Raw genomic sequence first — 20,518 nt, 5'->3', positions numbered from 1 at the left:
AGCTTAAATAAGGCTACAAATGCCTATACCATTTTAAATAGACAGAAATCCTCATGCAAATGAATGGAGATTTAGTGAAATCTGAAAATTCAAAAATAAAATCTGGTAGAGGAAAAAAAATACAAGAAATTGAAGAGAAGATGAAAGCTCTCTAGAGAGGCAGTTATCCTGTCTTTAAATTTATCATAAAAAGGAAACATAAAAGAAAGGTTTGAGAGGCATAGCATGGAAGGGAAATTGTGCTAGATAAGGCAGTGGAATGAAATAATAGATAGCTTTCTTCCACTTTGTTTGAAAAGGAAAGATTAAGCACAGCTAAATCTGCAGAGAGAGGTGTGTCATACTTTGGGGAAAATTGGAAGGTTATAGCTTATTGGTTATCCATCTGGTAATCAAGCCATAGGTCTGGGAGGAGTCTTAGCTGCCTGGCCTGTTTTTATCCAGTCCTTTTGTTCCTTCTAAGTCCTCAGCAGCAGGCTCCTGTCTGAGTTTCCAGCCTTATCTCTGACCACACTCTCTCCTCTTGTCAGCTCAGCCTCCCAACCTCTCAGCAGTTCTTAGGGGTCCCTGGGTCCTTACTTTTGCTCATACCCGACGCCTCAGTGTGGACTGCCTTCTCAGTGCTTTACTTTATACCTTCATCTTCTTTATTTATTTTCATAACTACTTCCCCTCACTGTACAGGCGAGGCTCAGAAGCCTGTGACTTCCTAGTGTGACCAGAAACCAGGGCTTTGACTCAGAACCTGTTGTGCTTCTACTCTTGTGGTCTGGGCCCACATTGCCACTAGATTGACGTGTTATAGCCTGCAACTAGTACTGTTATCTAGTTATCTATGGACAGATAACCTTTTCACCCTGAAGATGGATGAAGGACAGTAGATAGAAGTACCAGTCATCTACATTATATATTTCGCCCTGCTTATTTGTTAGCATGTGACAATGACTGCGAATAAAACTTTGGACCTTTGCCCTTTTGTCTGCCAGTGTTGGGCATGATCCAAGAGGAGAGCTAAATGTAGACTGCACAGAATGAACATCTCACATGTTGGTTCTGTGCCACAGACTGTGAGTTTTCAGGTATGCACTATAAGTAAGTGAGCACGTATAGAGGTGTTCCGAGGCAGTACTGGGTGTTATACTCTTTGAAGGCAGAATTGGCTGTATTTATTTTTATATCCACAAGCCTAACCGGGCCCTGGAACATGGATAGCGCTTAGCACATGTTTATTGAAGCAAAAGAACTATTGTTTTCCTCTTTCTCCAACAGGGTGTCTGCCAAAATCATAACAATTCTCCCTTCTCTGGGAACTCGGAATTGCTGCTGGCTGTTTCTTCCCTGAACTCTCACACCCACCCCAGCCATAGTTCACTGTCCAGGGTCAAATACCTGACCGCAGCAGGGTCAAGTTCCCATCCCTGAGGTCTGGAATTAAGACGCTGAGGGACTGAGGGTCAGTCTTTGTGACTAAACCCAGAACAGATAAACACAGGAGCCATTACAGAGCTGTCTTGGGGAGTGCAGATTGAAAAAAGCCCCATTTCCAAGATAAAAGATTGAAGCCAATTCACAGAGAAGAACAGACAGAGTGTGGAAAGAACTACCTGAGGGATTCTATCCTTTTTCTAAGTCTTGGTGGCATTTCTGCATTTCATTCTATGAGACACTCTTATGGTCTTATAATGAAATCTCTTTTATGTTATAGTTGGTTTAGGTTGGCTTTAAATATTTGCAACTAAAAATCTTTTACCACTATGTCAAAATATCAGGTTTCTCATTTTAATAAAATAAATTATACTAAAAATTATAAACTGAAATCACTTGGGAGTACTATGTATTAGAAATAGATTTGGGGAGATTGCTGAAATAATGCTGAGGGTCTCTTTGCATTGTTAGTTTTGAAGTGATAGGTAGTTTTTCCTTCAGGATGAAGCAGGAACATGAAGAGAGAAAAATATAATAGTAAGTGCCTGGGAACCACAGACAATAGTGATAAAGCAAAGGACCAAACACTGAAAACAGGAACCTAAGAGTCATTCCTCCATGCTTCCTAAACCTCGGCCCTTATATCCAACCCATTGCTAAAGCCTGCCTATTTCCCCACCTGACAATCCCTTGAGTCTGTCTCCATCCACCCTAAGTGGCCAGTGTTTCTCACGAGGCCCCCCACACTGACCTCTGTAAGTGGACTACTAAAAGCCACTCTCTTTTAAAAAATGTGTTTTTATTGATTTCAGAGAGAGAGGGAGAGAGAGAGAGAAACACCAATGATGAAAAAGAATCATTCATTGATTGGCTGCCTCCTGCATGCCCCCCACTGGAGATCGAGCCTGCAACCCAGGCATGTGCCCTGACTGGTCATTGAACTATGACTTTCTGGTTCATGAGTAGACATTCAGCCACTGAGCCACACTGGCCAGGCCTGACAGCCACTCTTGCCAGCAGTATTTCTCCCCACTGTGCTAAAAAAAAAAAGCCCAGTTGATCCTGTCACCCCTTTCAGGTTAAACTTCCTTTTGCTCTTCCCCCTGCAGCCTTGGGGTACAGCATTGTCCAGCTGTCCAGCCTCAACGGAACCCCACCCCCACCTGCCTGGGCCCAACCAGGAGCCTCCTCTCTGTCTTTGCCTTGTCAGGTTCCCTCCACTGTGAGCTTTTGCCTATGTCATTGTCTCTCCTGCAACCATCTTTTCTGCCACGTGCCCCCAGCTTTCCTCAGCTTCTCTGGCTACACCGTGACTCCTAGCAGAATACTGTTCGTCATGCTTTTCTACCATTCCTCATCAGAGGGCTTTTGCTCTTCATTTTCTTCCTTAATTGTTCATCTGTTTATTCTACTGGACTGAGCTCCACAAGGTCAGGGGGTCTCTAGTCCCAGCCCCTAACAAGATACCTAATCCCAGGAGATTAAGAAATGTTTATAGTAAGAAACGAATGCATAAATATGTGGAAAGGTAGAATAAAGAAAAAGAAAGCAAACCAACCAACCAACCAAAAAAAATCAGCCTCCAACTTTCACACCCTTTTTCAAAGTTGGGTTTATAAAATGTAGCTGTGCTTAACTCACGGTTTCTCTTAGATACTAGGCTATTTATGAACAATGTTATTAATGATGCTAAAAATTTTTTTTTTACAAGTAGGAATGTAAGGCTGTCAGGAGAGAAAATAGAATTCATGTGAGTGGGACTCCTAAGCCAGCCCACAAATGCCGGTCTAACCCACGGTGTCTCTAAGCAGTAATTCTAAGCCCTGAAATCCACTGGGAGCTTTGAGAGGGACTCTGGGGACATGGCAGGAAAGAGGCCTCCGATGACTAGGACTTCAGAGCTCTGAGAAGGGAGATGCCCTGAGAGGCGAGTCCTCGGTCTGCCATTCCTGTAGTGAGCAGGGGCCTGGGCAGGGGGCATGGAGGGGAGCCTTGGGGACTACGAGAGGAAAAGTTGCTCAGAAGCCATTTGATACGACTGGTGAGAGCTGGCTCCTTTCCCTTTTGAAACTGTGCACTGTGCGAGTCACCCTGTTGGAGGAAGCCTTTTCTCCCAATGAGGCTGTATTTTGGGCCGGAGTTTCTGCATAAATGTCCCATTCCTAGAAGAAGAAAGGAAAGGAGGCTCCACAGTCGGAAGGACTGGTCCAGAAGCCTCTGAGAGCAGAGCAGGGGCGTGACGTCAGCTTGTGGAGGTGACAGTAGGCATTGGTCCCTGGAGGGAAGGGTGGATGGCGCTCAGGGAATGCGAAGGCCAGAAGGGAGGAAAAGACAACACAGGCTACTTGCCTGACACTGAGCAACATGCATATCCTGCCATTACAGGGACGCGATTTCCAGACCAGTATTCCCAGAGCCCTTTGGTTGGTAGAAAGGCCAGTGACTTCGGCTAACCTTTCCTAGAGAGTATCAGTTTTATTTTTAAAAAGAAGAATCTGGCTGCAAAGCCAGTTTACAACCCAGAAAATATCCGTTTCTCCAAACAATTGCGATGACTTGTCCTCCTGAAACGGGATAGTTCAGAATGCTCCGCAGAAGCATTTTTGTTAAAATTCCCACAAAGAGGATTGACTGAAATTAAACCCAGGCTTCTTCCCAAAGAGCTTTACAAATACCGTCATCCGTTCTGTGAGAAGCACAGGAATTCTGATGAGAACACATTTTTCAAGAATTCATTACCCCCGTCCCTTTCACCCAGGAGGGGGCCTCTTATTCAGGCTGCTGGATGTAACCAGTGAACCGAATACTTGAAACCAATTTGCTGGTTTGAGAAGAGGTTATTGATTCTCACAGCATGTGTATACTTGGAAAATTTTATTGTTTAACTCTACATGCGGATGGTTTTTGCCTCGCACTACTTTCAGTCAAGCAGCCTGGGTGAGGTGTACGAATGCCCCTTGTTTTATTGAAGTCTCCAGAGAAACTGAAAAATGCTTAACATGATTTTAAAAGACTGTATGTACTTTGCAGAAAGTGGCTGGTTAGGTGAGGGATATGGTTTGCAAGCAGGTGCTTTATTTTGGGAGGAGGATATTGGGAGAGAAATTGCCTGTGCATTTGGCCCAGAACAAAGAGAGCAATGGAGGTGATGGGTAAAACAGCAAATCAGCTCAATATATTCCTAGATCTTGTTTCAAATGATCACTGCTTGAGCTATTTATTGTTTTCAGAATTGCAAAGCCCAATCAATTGATTATTTATATCATATTAGCATTTATTTGCCATGCGACCTACATTTGTATTCTTAAAATAAAGGAGGTTTCCTCCGTCACTGACGGGAAGGAGGAACAGAGGGAGTATGGTGTCAGGCTCACACATACTCTGAATGATTTTGTGTGCTTGTACTATTTTTCACTAAATACTAAAAACTTATTAAATAATGTTCAGCTTTTTTGGTGGATAAAAATGAACAGAGACCACCCTGGCTGGTGTGGTTCGGTTGGTTGGGTGTCATCCCATGCACCAAAGGGTTGCCAGTTCAATTCTCGGTCGTGGCACATGCCTGGGTTTCAAGCTTAATCCCCAGTAGGAGGCATGGGGATGCAGCCAATTAATGTTTCTCTCTCTCTCTCTCTCCCTCTTCCTTACTCTTCCTCTAAAAATAAAAAATAAAACTCTTTAATAAAAATAGATGTTTAAAATGAGCAAATACTGTTGAAAATTATTTTTCAATTACAGTTGACAATAGTATATTAATTTCAAGTGTACAACATAGGGATTAGACACACACACACACACACACACATATATATAGTATATATATACACCTTATGAAGTGATTGGTTCCATAAGTCTAGTACAATTTGAACTAGAACATTTGAGGCTTAACTCCCTTCTGGGCGTGCATAAGAATATATGTAGGTGGTAAAGCCACAAGCTGTTGAATATTTCCCTTCAGATCCTGGAAATGTGGATCCACCCCAGCCAACTACCCCCCTTCACTTTTTCCCTAGAAATATTATCGTTGGTTCAGGGAAGGTTCCTTCCAGCAGGAAGTCTGCCATTTTGAACCAATTTGAGCTGCCTTTGTAGCCGAAGGAAATGATTGATTGTTCCCAATCATCATTTATAAAGTGACCAGTGGGAGCAGGTTTGCCGATAAATTCACAGCCACAGGGGAGGATTTTAATTTGTACCAAGAAAAATTTCCTTCTGCTTAATGAGGAGAGACTCCTCTGACCCTTCCCTGCATGGGTTTCTGGTGGGACGCAGGCCCCACGGGGATCTATCGACCTGCACGGAGGAGTTCTTATAACACGCAGCTGTGTTTTGGAACTGACACTCCCGGAAGTCCTCATTTGGAGTGGGCAATTGGTGGAGAAAAGAATCAAGTTATTTTTCTCAAACATCTGCATTTTTTGCTTGGATGGTGTTTTTTTTTAACTGACAAGTTATTTCTGTTTCAGGGCCTGTTGTTTATGTGGAAGATGGTCCTATGAAACAGAGAGAGTGACTGAAACTAAAGAAAGGACCCCACATCTAACCAAAGGCATGTCACAGGGTGCGAGAAGGAACAGAAGTCTCAATGAACGAACAGGGTAAGACACAAGCTGGGCATGGACAGGTAGCCATATGAGAAATATTTAATTCCCAGTGGTGATTACTGGCATGGGAAGCTCATGAAGGACACAGCCTCAATATAAGGATCTTGTGTTAAAAATTTCCAAAGGCTGCATGTAGGCACACCAGCCATACAAATAACGGTAATATGTTAGAAATATACCTGTTATATTTCTACACTATTGCACACTTTGGTGATTAGCCACTTGAAATACTGTCTGCCGAATTTCTTTCTTTTCTTTTTAAAAAATTCTAACCCAAGAATAAGTTTTTATTGATTTGAGAGAGAGGAGGAGGAGAAGACAGGGAGAGAAAAAGAGAGAGAGAGAGAAAGAGAGAGAGAGAGAGAGAGAGAGAGAGAGAGAGAGAGAGAGAGAGAGAGAGAGAGATGTGAGAGAGAAACATTGATCAGTTGCCTCTCATAGGGGATCAGACTCATAACCTGGCTATGTGCTCTGACCAGGAATCGAACTGACAACTCTTCAGATGGACAGGACAACAGTCCCACCAACTGAGCCATATTGGCCAGGATCTATTTACTGAATTTCTTGATAAAATCTCCAAGAGTCAGCAGTTAGCTCTGACTGAGGCAGCTTTCAAGATGTGAGATCATCACCTGTAGGTATTAGGGTCACCTTGGAATTTAACCTCCAGCCCAGTCTAGAGCAGGTCACCTGAAACAGAAATTCTTCTGAGACACAGGAACAGGAAAGAGGTCTTAACACGAAGAAGGATTCCAAGTGAACTTCTCCCTTTTTTGCTCAAGGGAAGAACCAAATTTAAAGGGTGGTGAGAACATTGGCAGAATGATGTTTTTAATTCATTAGCTGATTTTCCCACTCGGGCAGCTCCTGTTGCTCTGCCTCTCCCCCCAACCCCATTCAGGCATCTTTTGTTGTGTCTGGGGAAAATGAGTTTCACTAGAGAAGGGGAAAAATGGGCTTTTGATCATCAAAAGTCAAGACCCTCTAGGCATTTGGCATGGAAACTATAAGGAGAATTGAAGAAGGCATCTAGCCTCTGTTAAAACATGAAGTTTTCCAGAAGTGTGGCGGGGAGTGGAGAGAGGGCAAGATCTGGGGGCTGAAAGAGCTCTTAGTTGTTAGTGGTAGGTTGAAGAGGAGCAAAGGGAAGGTGAGGGGTAGAGGGAGAGCAGCAGGACTCATTTTCAGAGCCTGGTGGCCTCTCTCTGCTCTAAGAAAGAGGCTCTGTGCCCTGCTCCCCAGAGGGAAAGGTGATGGATACAGAGACCCCAGATGGCGTGGGTTGTCATCACTTCCCCCTTCTGTCCAAGAAGGCTACAAAGCCCTAAAACAGAAATGGCTGAGTGGTGTCTAAGGTACAGAGAACCTGAGCCAACCTCAGAGCAGGGAGAATATCCAGCACAGTGCAAGGATGTTAGTAGAGTCCTCTGAGCCCAGAAAGTGCCACCAGAGCAGTAACAAAGGATCCACAACTTTCAACTGGCACCCGAAGTGGGGCAGTCTTGTAGAATGGAGCCCTTAACTGGTGGGATCTGACTCCACCTCCAGGTGGAGTTCCAAAATTAAACTGAGTTGTAGGACACCCAGCTGATGTCAGAGAATTGGTGGAGGGCGGGAGGGGAGCACCACATCTTTGGATCAGTAGTGTTTTAAGTAAAAAAAAAAAGTCCAAGGCATAATTCAGTTTTCACTTCTTTCCAGGCACCTTTACAGACCTCTCAGTTATTTTTCTTTTCTCCAGCCTCATGTGCCTTTATCAATTCACACATTCCTTATAGCCCATTATCAAAGCCCTTTATCAACCTTGTATTGCCAGTTAAATTAGTGTCAGCTGCTGGGTGTGAGCCCCGGAAGCATTCACCTTGTGTCCTCCCAGGACCTACCATGGATTTATACCCCATAGGCTGGCAGGTGTTTCGGTGCCTGGTATGTAATAAAGCCTCCATACCTGGTCATGGAATGAAATTGAATTTAAAAATTGTCATGAAACATGAGACAGATCCTTCCTTTATCTGTTGTATGGCCTTGGGATTGTTGTTGCTTAATCTGGATCCTGTTCTCACTCTGTAAAACAGGGATGGAAAATGAAGCCTACTTCCTAGGTTGTGGTGAGAATTAAATGAGAATGGAGATAAAGGGCCTGGCCCATAGTTTGTGCTCAATACAGGGGGGCAAGAGAAAAAGCACAGCATCAGTATTTAATGCACCATCAGCACTGATTTGCAATGATTTGTGCTTCTGGTGTTCTTGCTTCCAGTTTCTGCTTTGGGCCTGGGAGGAAAAGAAATTCACTGGAGACAACGAGTCTCAGACTCTTCCCTAATTATGAGCAAGAGGTTCCTGGAGCCAGGAGGCGAGTGAAAGATGGCCTGGGCTTTGGTGTGGAAAGTTCATTCTAAATTCCTGGCACTGCGAAAAGGCCAGAGCTCACAGTAGAACCATCAATTATCTACCAGCACCCAGAAAAGATGGGAGATCTTAATGCTTATCTAAAATTTAGAAGAACCTTTGCTAAAAATGGAGGTGATGAGTGGAGAATGTCAAGGGCTCTCTACTAGCCGTTAAAAAAAACTCGGAGACCTCTGATGCAAGGACTTGTCTATTTTCTGAGCATAGGCCCTCATTAATACAACCTTCCACTCTGAATCTATAGCATAGCTCTCAGTCAGAGAACCAGAATTACGCCCAGAGCATCTCATGTCTGCAATGGGCCTGGAAAGCAGTGGCTGGAGAATGGAGGATGAGGTTGTCATAGATCGCCTTCCCCATGGTCTCAGACCAGGCACATTTGGGGTTGTTGGAAGGTTGAGAATAGAGACTCTCCTCCTCTTTTCCTGCCTGTGCTCTCACCATTCTTCACACCCCTTAGTGTAATCATCCTGAGTACAGACGGTGTGAATGTTATGGTTTGAATGAATGCAATTGTGGTCCCTCCATATGAACTGTTTTCTGCTGCACACTCTTGGTTTCAAACTTGTGTTAGTGTATATCAATCAAGTTGTCCCTGCGTGACCTGGGAAATGCCTAATGTCTTTCTGCTCGTAATGATTTATAACCTAGATGACATACCACATCAATGTGCGGATCGCTCTTAAAAAATGCAAGTGCCTGCTTCCCCACAGTTGTACTCCCAAATGAGAGTGTGAGTTCGCGGGTCTTGGGTTAGCCCACTGGGATCTGCATTTAAAAAAATCTCAACGAATTCTTTTGCTTCGCAGCCAGAGCTCAGAACTGCTCTGCACGGTAAAGCTCTGTGGCTCTTCTTAAGGAGAACAGTGAGAGAGGGAGCACGTCTTCTTTTGAGATGCAAAATCTTGGTTGGCCTTTTCATTTTTGTTTTGTTTTCTGCCAGTTGGTGGGCATAAAATAGGAAGCGAGCTGAAATGAGGAGATTAGGAATACTTTAATTTAATTAGGAGAAATAGAAATAAGGACAAGGCCAAAACCGGTTTGGCTCAGTGGTAGAGCATCAGTCTGCGGACTGAAAGGTCCCATGTTTGATTCTGGTCAAGGGCATGTACATTGGTTGCAGGCACATCCCCAGTAGGGGGTGTGCAGGAGGCAGCTGGTCGATGTTTCTCTCTCATCACTGTTTCTAGCTTTCTATCTCTCTCCTTTGCTCTCTGTGGAAAATTAATAAAATATATTAAAAAAAAAAAAAAAAAAAGAAAGAAAGGAAGAAAGAAAGACAAGCCAAGGACACACTTGTGGGAACTCTCAGTGAAAGTGAAGGCCAATGGGTAAAGGTTATTCCAGCCAGCTAGCAATGCAGGCTGGGGAAATCAAGTAAAGGGTATAACCTGGGACAGTGGTCAGCAAACTCATTAGTCAACAGAGCCAAATATCAACAGTACAAAGTTTGAAAATTTTTTTTGAGAACCAAATTTTTTAAACGTAAACTTCTTCTAAAGCCACCTCTTTAAAATAGACTCACCCAGACCGTGGTATTTTGTGGAAGAGCCACACTCAAGGGGCCAAAGAGCCATATGTGGCTCACGAGCCGCAGTTTGCCGACCACTGACCTAGGTCAAAGAGGCAGATAGGAAGATTGAGTAACTGTATTTTGTAAGTTCTAAAACATCCATATTTCACATTGTAACACCCCTGGCATCTGTTGGCCGAGCCAAGTGGGATGCATTTGTCATTGTGCAGAACGAAGTTGTTATTCTTCTGGTGGCATAAGCAGGCAACTTCAGTCCCTAAAGCAAACCATTTGAGGGCTATTTGAAGGAAGAATAAAAATCCTAATTGTTGTCCGAAAACCTACTGTTGTTATTTGCTGGTTACAACAGAAAAGTAACAACATAGAAGCCTTCAGATCAAATGTTTCCTGCTTGGAGAAATAGTAGAATGCTTTTTAAAAGAAACACTACATCCTCAATGCTCTTGTGCTGGCACATACACTAATATTGTGGGGGGAAATAGGAACAACATGCCCATTCTGAGTTGAAAAGTGATCCAGGAGAGTTAGAATTTAAATGCGGAGAAGTTTGTGGGGTATAAGTTTGTTGGTGGCATTTTTTCCTCTCTCTTAATGGTAGATATTAGTTATGCATCTTACCACTGATGGTGTCTTAGATTTAGTGTGATGTGGTATTTGTGTTGGTCTTTACAAAGGAAAATATTAAAGAAAATTCTCAACTATAAATAGTCCCATGAAAAAAAAGCATATGTATTTTTTTGTTTGTTTTTTTGGGGTTTTTTTTTTTTGCTCATATGTGGGCTATCTATAAACTTGAAAGTAACAAATGGACAAATGAAAACTCATAGTGGTCACCAGAGGGAAAGGTGGTTGTGGGGGAGATAGTAAAGGGTAAAGGGGGTCAAACACAGGATGACAGGAGGAGATTTGACTTTGGGTGGTAAACACAGAATGCAGTATCTAAATGATGTATTATAGAATTGTATGTTTGAAACCTATATAATCTTATTAACCAATGTCACCACAACAAGTTTAATAAAAATAGTGTAAGCATATATAAAACCATAATTCCTTCTTAATGAAAAAAATCTGCTTTAAAAAAATGTTATTATTGTTCTAATATATGGTGGTTCTGCCCTCTTTTTTTCCTAATAGAATCATAGACCTGTGGTGTCTAACTTCCATGAAGGAACTTCTCTCTGGAAAAAAAAAAAGAGGGCAGAATCACCATATATTAGAACAATAATAACAATTTTTTAAGCAGATTTTTTTTTCATTAAGAAGGAATTATTCCAATTTAGTAGATTTTTTTTAAAAAGAATTAAGTAGGCACATGACCCAGGTAGGCTTTCAAAAAGTCTATCCTCGTTGGAGGGCTATTCATTCCCCCCCTCTCAGGCTTGAGTTCTCCTAAGATGCAGTCATTTTTTCTATACTGGATGCCTCCTAGTAGAATTCCTCAAGACCCATGATCCACAGGTCCCATCCAAATTCTGTATGCTTTTCTTTCAATAACTCAAAATAGCTTTTATTCAGACCTCATGTAGCTCTTCCTCAGGCTAAACAATTCTCTCTTCAAAAATTTATCAAAATCTATTTTTTTGAGGCCTTCCCATTCTTGAATCTATCTTTTGAATAACCTCCAACTTGTCTGTATCCCTTATAACTGAGTAACATACAATCCGGGTTGTCAAGGAGTCTTTGTTTATGTTTATTTTCCAGGCTTAATCATCTCCCAAAACCCTTTCATTCTAGAAAGCGTCCTGGTTGACCAATATCATATATGGTCTGCCTACTTTCAACTAAACAGAAGGCAGTATATGCAGTATCTAAGGGTGGGCGGACAGTAAGAATCAGAGCAGGGCTCTCACCAGCCAGGTCTTGGTATTTTACAATAGTCAAACATGCATTAGTGACTTGGGCCATGCACCACACCTTTTTTGCTTCATATTAGGCTTGTGGCTGGTTGCTAATCCTCAAATCTTTCCCTCAAAGCCACATCTTCCCTGTGCAGTACTGGTTCTGGTGGCTGTATGGTATTTGTTCTTACTGAATCTCATGATGTTAGAATTCAACCCACTTTTCAGTTGGGTTAAATTGTGTCATCCAAAATTCTACCTTATCCATTCCAACTTCCTGCTAACAGAAGATATTATCCTGCTTTTCTGTGTTATTGTCCAAGTTCTTGATTAAAAAGATTGCATAGGATTGCCTCATGGCACATCACTTTTTTTTTAGTTTGATCTCCATTTGCATTCTGGAGTCATTTAACATCACAAACTCACTTAACTGTAGTACCATCTAGGCCGTATATTCCTGCCTTTTGTATGATAATATCTTGGGCTACCTTAGCAAATGCTTATTGAAACTTAAGATGTCTAATGTAGAATGACTTTTTCTGACCTATGCATCTAGATCCTAGAAGGAAAAAAAAAGAAGTTATGTCTAATGTGACTCCTTTTTAGCCCCCACGAGGCCTTCGAAATGTAATGACTGACACAGAGTAGGTCAGTGCTCAAAGAATATTTGTTGATGCGTGATTTTTCATTAAAATGTAAGTGGAAGATCTTTTTTCATGCCTCTTCCTGTGGAAAAAAAAGAGTCTATTTCTTTACACCTGCCAAGGACATCTGCTTTGGGAGGTCCCACACACAGATCAGGTCCACATCAGAGTATGAATTGACTATTTGCTAATCACATAAATATTATTGCTGAAGTGAAAACATGATTGCGGCTGGAAGTGTGAACCAAATGCAGGAAGTGCCAGCTCTTTAACGTAAGCAATTAATTAGGCATCATCTTCAAGTCTGGTGATAGGTTCCAGGGTGTTAATCAAATCAAATATCACCAGCTGCTGAGAGAGCAGGCTCTTTCAGGAAGCATTCCCTGCTTCTAAGGGGAGATGAAGTTGGCATTGAAATGGATTTCCTGAGACTCCAATAGGGAAGGAATTATGGGAAACTGCTTCGTAGGCATGCCCACAATCGATCAGACAAACACTTCTTGAGTCATCTGAAGGAGTGAAAATAGCCTAGAGATGGAAGCCAGACAGAGCTGGGTTCAAGTTTTGGTTCTGTTTCTTTGTAGACTTGGAAAATTATATAACTTGTCTGAGCCTAGTGTCTTCAGCATTAAAATAGAGGTAAGGACACCCACCTTGCAGAGTTTTTTTTTTTTTTTTTTATCAGGATAAGAGACTACAGAGATGGCACCCAGGCCAATAGCCAGCCAGCAGGAAGGATGCTATATGGCAGGAGGGTGGTAGTGATGGTGGTGGTTGTTAATGATGAATGGGTTCTGGTCTACCCACTGCTGCTGGTGTGACCTTGGACGTACCCTTAGCTTTTCAGAGCTTGCTCTTCCCCATCTCTGAAAAGGCAAGAGTGGAATAGATGGAATTAAGGGCTAACTACACATCATTCTTTGACAGAGATGGGAATTAGGTCAATTCTGAGATAAGTGGAATAAGACATGAAAATAGTGCACTGATAGGTAGGAGGGTGATGTCCCATAGAGAGTTCATTTCCCCCGTTCTAATCTCCACTCTCCCCGACCGCCCCCCCCCCCCCCCCAGAGCAGGCTGGAGGCCACCTGAAATGAGCCATCATCTCAAGTCCTCCCCACCACACTTGCCTGACTATCATCACATGTGTGTGCATGTTAATACCACAACAAGGGCACCATGAAGGAAAAAGTAAATTTTGGAAGATGGGTCAGGCCTCTCATGAACTACTGGGATATTTAAAATAACATTTCTTTTTTTTCTCATTGCAAATTAATACATGGTAGATGCAGAGAGCAATGAACACATAGTTTAAAGCAACCATCATTGGCATTCTATGTATACTCTTCCAGGTTTTGTTTGTTTGTTTGTTTGTTTTATATATGAAACAAAAAATGACCTTATAATATCAACCTATCATATAGTGTTCTTCCCTGGGTATTTCCCTTCCTTCATTGTCACTGCTGTTTAATGATGCCTGGCTTATAGTGAATTGTTGGTTATTTAGCAGAGGTCTCCAAAATAGGAGGTTTTCCCAGAGGCCACTTGCAAGGCAGTCTATCAGAGAGCAGGAAGAAAACTTTACAATTTCTGTGTATATTTTTATCTCTTCATTTTAAAAGTGTGTTTATGTGTGTTTCATTCAAAAAATGTAAAACTATATCTGGAGGTATGCAGTCCAGAGCTGGGATGGTGGCTCATGGGTACCTTCAGAGACTGAATTTCTTTCCAACCTTCTTCCTCTCCACTGTAGATACAGGCCTTCATTTCAGGCCTGTAGCCTCAGGTTTGCAAGATGGCTGCTGTATACCTGTGTTTCATATCTACACCCCAGGCAGGAATCATGGGACAGAATGAAAGGCAAAGGATCTTCTCTTGGTGAGGCTTTGCTTTTTATTCAAGAAAGGATGTTTTCCTTCTCATTGGTAAAACAAGGGAAGTTGGGAAATTGAAAATTTGTCACTGTTCAGCCTCTATGGCAAAGGAATTCAAAGAGATGGGGAATTGGAAATTGTTTGAGGGTGGGCAATCCATAGGGTCTGCCATGGTTCTCTCCTCAGAAAAATGCACATGCATGTGCAGGTATGTGCACACATATACAGCTTTGCGAGGTAATTTCAGGGGGTTCCTCTCATAAGTGGGGGTGGAATGAAAGCCACACTACAGGGCCACATTGAGACCACTGCATGGATGCTTTGCTCAGCCCAGAGCCAGTGGGCACGAGTGAAGCAACAGGGGAAGGAGATAGCAGACACAACAGAAAGTGACCATATGTATATGAATGGGAGTGGCAGATACAGAAAGCATCATGGCCCATGATCTTCAGACACCTAAAGACTACTATTATGATCATGGCCCATAATCTTCAGACACCTAAAGACTACTATTATTACAATGTGTGCTACTTTCTAAGTAGCACACATTGTAATAATAGTAGTCTTTAGGTGTCTGAAGATTAAGGGAGTTCACCACCCTGTAGGACCAGAAGTCAGCTCTCCAATGAGAGGTAGGGGTAGTGAAGGTGGTGGTGATGGAGCAAACTTCAGTGAAAAGTTGAGCCACATCCTATTAATTTCTGTAGAGTTACAAGACATTCGTCAGGAATTCAAAGGGTTGGGTGACTTGCAGATTTGAAATCTGGTACAGAACAATTCAGTCAGAAAGGCTCACGTCTGTAGAATGCTGCACCCTGGTGTCCCATTGGGTGCTGTAAATAATTTCACCTGTAATTAGCTGCCTACACATTTGTAGGAACTGATGACAATGTCTGGGAATACATGAGTTGCTGAAATAATATACACACAAGCAGCAAAATAATTAGCTCCATCTTCAAAACCATCCTACAGGGTCCATTTTTCCATGTGGAAAAATCACAGCTATCAATGAATAACCTCGGTCCATTATGAACTGCAGAAGCAAAAGATTTTAAAAGAACAACACAGGTGTTTGAGCCATGTGTATGTTCCTCATGACTGGAAGATACCAGAAGAGAATGTCATGTTGGAAAATAAGTAAAACAAAGCTTACAAAGCAAAGTCTCCCTTAGCTGCACTGGCCATGGCTTTTTAAATCTATTTTTAGAGCATCAGCCCATGCACCAGAGGGTTTGGGGTTCGACCTGTCCTTGACCGGGAATCGAACCCCAAACCCTCTGGTGCATGGGCTGATGGTTTGCTCTCCTGTCCCCAGTTGTGGAGCATGCAGGAAGCAACCAATTGATGTGTCTCTCTCACATCGATGTTTCTCTCTCTTTCTCTCTCTTGACCCCCCATCTTCCTTTCCTTCCACTCTCTCTGAAAAGCAATGGAAAAAATATCCTCAGGTGAGTATTAAAAAAAAAAAAAAAACAAAAACAAAAAAAACGGAAGTCATGAAGTTCAAAAAGAATTCACTGACTTTTCCAGGGGAGAACTATCTGATTTCTGAACACGGTCTATATCCTGAACAAGTTTCCAAGAAATGATGCAACTGACTAATTTTGTAAAGTAGTCCAAGTGTCAGTCAGACAGCAAGTTTTTGTTTCTGGGTGCCTAAGAGGTCAGCAGCTTAAATGACTTTAAGATTTTTAGCTGTAGCTAACCTCTAGGCCCACCTAAAGTAACACTTTCCAAATTTTGCTGCAGAGTAAATAGTAGCTTTAAGACTTGACTTCTGGATCAGACTACCTAGGTTAGGATCCCAACTCCATCAGTTATCAGTTATGTGACTTAAGACTGAGCTATTTCACTTTTCTGCCTTCATTTTCTCATCCACAAAATAAGGATAACCACTTCATAGGATGGTTTGGAGGACTAAGTGAGATAATCTATATAAAAAACACACAGGTTATGACACAACACACTCTCCAAACTCATGGATTAATAAGCAACATTTTTTTCTGATTAGTTGCACATTTTTTCTTGTCATTTTTATATCAGCACTATAAACTTACCTAAGGATAAAGAATCTTTTTTATTGTTAGCTCACTTTGAAATATAGCATTCATTCCTGAAAAAGTGTTTACCTTTTTGTGTGTGTGTGTGTGGACATCAACATAATATTTAAGACTGATGAGAATTCTGGGTTGGAATTCTTACTTACTGCCTCCAAGACTTGGAAATGTGCTCAAGCTCTTCAGACCTCAGTGGCCTTATTACTAAGATGGGAATTCTGCGTGGTTGAAATGAGTTAGCAGTTTAAAGTGCTCATATCGGAGCAGGGCACAGGGAAAGTGCTCATGGCTGCCATTGTCACCGACTCGAACTAAAGAACATGGAGTTAAGAGGTGATATCATGAAACAGTTTTCTTCATCTTATAAATAATATACTGAACTTCCAGACCCATAATTTTCAGACACATGTTGATGGATGCTGTACCAGGAATTCTTTTTCAGAGCCAAACATTAAAAACAAGGGACAGTCTGTTCAGATAGAGATGGCAAGCACGGCATCCTCCACCCGACACTGCAACGTTTGCCATCGAGCACTTTAACCCACCGAGTTCACACTCAGGCTCCGAATCTTTCTCAACGTACTCCTCTCCGAAACCATTGCCAATTTGACTGGGTTATGTGAAATCAAACCTTCTCCGCCCTTGTTCCAATATTGTGTCTTCAGAAGTATTATTTATCCTGGAGGAGGAAGAATTTGTGTTTTCAAGTAAACCCATTCCAATAAATCTCTTAAGTGCTGAGAGAGAATCCTCTCTCCAACCCTTGAATAGTCAAAGTGAGTTATAAAGAGAGGGAAGAGTTGGCTGACAATACCCAGGATCTATTGTTTGTGCTGCTTTGGAAGATGCTGCTAAGATGGATGACATTGACAACTGCAATGGGAAAAAAAAAAAAAAAAGAGAGAGAGAGAGAGAGAGAGAGAGAGAGAGAGAGAGAGAGAGAGAGAGAGAGAGATTTGCTAGGGCTTAAGGGAACCAATTGTAATATGGCTGCTTATGCTGACTCAGTAAATAATTTTCTGGAAAGACAGCCGGCACATACTGTCTAATATATGACACAGCTGGGCATGTTTCATTTTATCTGAAGTGAAAGATGCAAACGACTAAATGTAAAGATGTTTCCTCTACGTTGATTGCTGTATCAGTGTGCTAGGGCTGCCATAACAAAATACCGCTGGCTGGGTGGCTCACATTACAGACATTTATTTCCTCAGTTCTGGAGGCTGGAAGTCTGAGATTAAGGTGTTGGCAGGTTTGGTTCTCTGGAGGCCTCTCTCTTTGGCATGGGAATGGCTCCCTTTTTGCCGTGTCCTCACATGGCCTTTTCTGTGGATGCATGCCACCTGCTCGGTATCCCTCTGACTCTAAGGACACAAGCCATATTGGATTAGGTCCCCTCACTTATGGCCTCATGCAATTTATTAGCTTCTTAAAGGCCACATCTTCAAAGATGTTTGCAATGGGGGTTAGGGCTTCAACAGGCACATTTTAGAGGGACACTGTTCAGTTTATAACATTTGGTTTGTACTCATTGAATTCTAGGTTCCATAGCATCTTATAACCCCAGCAGTGTTACTTATATTCATCATCACGTGACCCTAGTTCTCCAAGAAAGGAGAATGATGCAGATGATACACTGTTTAAGAGCACAGAGAACTGTGTACTCATTTTAGAAAAATGTCCATCTTCTGCAGATCAGTAAGACTGATACCTCAATGGAAAACGAGCAAAGGTATCAGAGTAGAAATTCACAGGAAGGGATAGTACAAAAAGCTAACCAGAGTACGAAGAGATGCTCAATGAGATATTACTTTGCGTGTACGAGACTGGCAAAATTAGGATAATGCCAAGTGTTGGCAAAGATAGGGGACCACGGGAACCCTCATGTACTATTGATGAGGATGTAAACTGGTGTAGAAACCTTGCAGAGGACTCTGGTGGGAATAGCAAATTAGGTCTATGTATACACGTCCTTACCCAGCAAGTCGATTCCTGGATACACATCCAGAAGGTATGGTCGCAGAGTTTACCAGGATCCTTATAAACTTTATATGAGTAAGGTGATAAGGCACTTCAGCTTTCCTTTGACAATTGTAGGTACATCTTCTGTCTGGTAGAATTTTTAATAGCTCCCTTTCCATTCTCAAAAGTGTTCACCCTGTGTATAATAACTGAATTTATAGCATGTTTGTGGTGGGGGTTGTGGGTAGGGGATTGGGAAGCAGTTTGGGGCGTGGAGCAGCAAACTGTGTTGAGTTCACGCTATTCAGGAGAAAGAAGTAACAGGCTAGATGTACCCATAGCAAAACATAAATGCCTTTAGAACACAGTGTTGAATGAAAAAAGAAACAGCTTGAGCTTTATAACAATAACACTTGCATACTATTAAGATATATGCATATAGAACTTTATATTTTATAAGAACACATACTAACATAATCACATTAAATAGTTGAGTTGGGATAGGTGAGGAATAGCGGTGAGAGATCATGGAGGGGAAAATAAATAAAACAGACGGGTCTTCTTAGAATAAAGATGATAATGGACTATTGAGAAGTATGATCAACTCAGGTCAAACTATTAGAAATCAAAAAGAAAGGGTTCCATCAAAATTGATAAAATTGAAGAATTTTTTAAAGTATTCAAAAAAATTAAACTATAGCTTTCTTCAGAAAATGGCATTTGTTTTCTTATTTATTTTCTGAGGCTCTAAAAGGCATTTACGTCTACTTAACTAATTTAAATAGGACAAAATAAAATAAAATAAAAACATTGAATGAGGAAAGCAGAACAGAGATTATGTAGAATTAAGAAAAATAAGGCAAAGTCAGGTGTGAGGTTAATATCTAAAATTCACACCAGAAAGTTCTGCAGATTTTCTGGAGATAGGTCTCAGATGTGACACTAAAATGCCGGAAGAACAAGATGCCCTCACACACCTGATCTACATTATCTGTAATAACAGCCACAGCAAAACTGCTCTGACTACTAAAAGGCAGCCCAACTACTTCCCATTCTGAGATCAGAGAGAAATTTCTCCCCTGGGCTTTCATAAGGAGGGCACTGTGTAATGGAATAGCGACCTAGAAAACTAGTTTCCACAGAAAGGCTCATTCCAAAGCCACGCTGAAGACCTAAATGCTTTCTTACTCTAACAGGGCTGGAACTCCTTGAATTTCTGCAAAATAACTAGACTTCCATTCTGGAGTAGTTCTCGTATATACAATACCCCCGGGGCCCTACAGGCATTTGATTATAACCACAGGGCCAGAAATTGCTGGTCATTATAGCAATAGCTAAGGAAAGAAGAAGAAAAAAGATTCTCCTTCCAGATTCCAGGAGTGCTTCCCACCCCCTGGAGGAGGTAGGAGATGAAGAGAGAATGTTTTTATCTATCTCTTCCTGAAACAACTTTAGCAACTATGAATTTTTATTGACTAAAAACCAAACATAGTAATTATTGTAGAGACTACAGATAGTAAAACACAAAAATGAAAACAAAACAAACAAACAAAAATAGGTGTCACCATAAGAGTGAAACCAACAAAAAGCAATGCATACCAGAAGGGTTCAGTGTCGGGCATTTGCCGAAAAAAATCCACTCAGAGAGATGATCCACAAATGGACCTTTGGAGGCGTGAGGGTGTGGGTGAGGCGGGAGAGGGAAAGAGACAACCTGGTGCTTTGGTTTATTCTGGATTTAGAGCATGTAGAGTTCCTCAAGTTTTTTTGAAGTCTGGCTGAAATAACCCCTGAGCACTACCCAATTATATTTGATCTTGTATCTACCAAGTGACTTCTATTTATCAACATGCTTTCCAAGAGCCTGAGAGGGGGAGCTGTGGAGGATCAAGGTCAAAAGAGCTGTAATTATTTCCTTTCCTATCCTGTATGAGACTTTGTAACTCATCCCATCCATAGCTGGGGACAATTTTTTCACCCCTTGCATCTGGGCTGGCTTTGTGACTTGTTCTGGAAAGTGGAATGTGGTAGCTGTGATGGGTGGTATGCCAGGTCTAAGCCTAGGTCTCCAGAGGTCTTGAATACTCCTTTCTCTGAGACTTGCATAGCCACCGTGGGAACACATTCAAGCCAGCTTGCTTGGTGATGAGAAACATATTACTTTGACTGAT

The 20,518-nt window shown here is 41.8% G+C and overlaps 1 protein-coding gene across 1 annotated transcript in view; it reads left to right on the top strand.

Annotated features, from left to right (window-relative positions):
- LOC311630498 (uncharacterized protein) overlaps positions 1-20,518 on the top strand; it is a 122,157-nt gene that overhangs the window by 44,631 nt on the left and 57,008 nt on the right. The window contains exon 2 of the mRNA XM_084899572.1: positions 5,892-6,023. Coding sequence (XP_084755698.1) covers positions 5,977-6,023 — 47 coding nt within the window. The 5' untranslated portion in view covers positions 5,892-5,976. The remainder of the gene's footprint in view (positions 1-5,891; positions 6,024-20,518) is intronic.

The sequence above is a fragment of the Pipistrellus hanaki genome (assembly GCF_964339955.1).
Source record: "Pipistrellus hanaki genome assembly, chromosome: 11".
NCBI lineage: Eukaryota > Metazoa > Chordata > Mammalia > Chiroptera > Vespertilionidae > Pipistrellus > Pipistrellus hanaki.
Note: the sequence above shows the minus strand (reverse complement) of the source record. Positions and strands in the feature narration are given on the sequence as shown.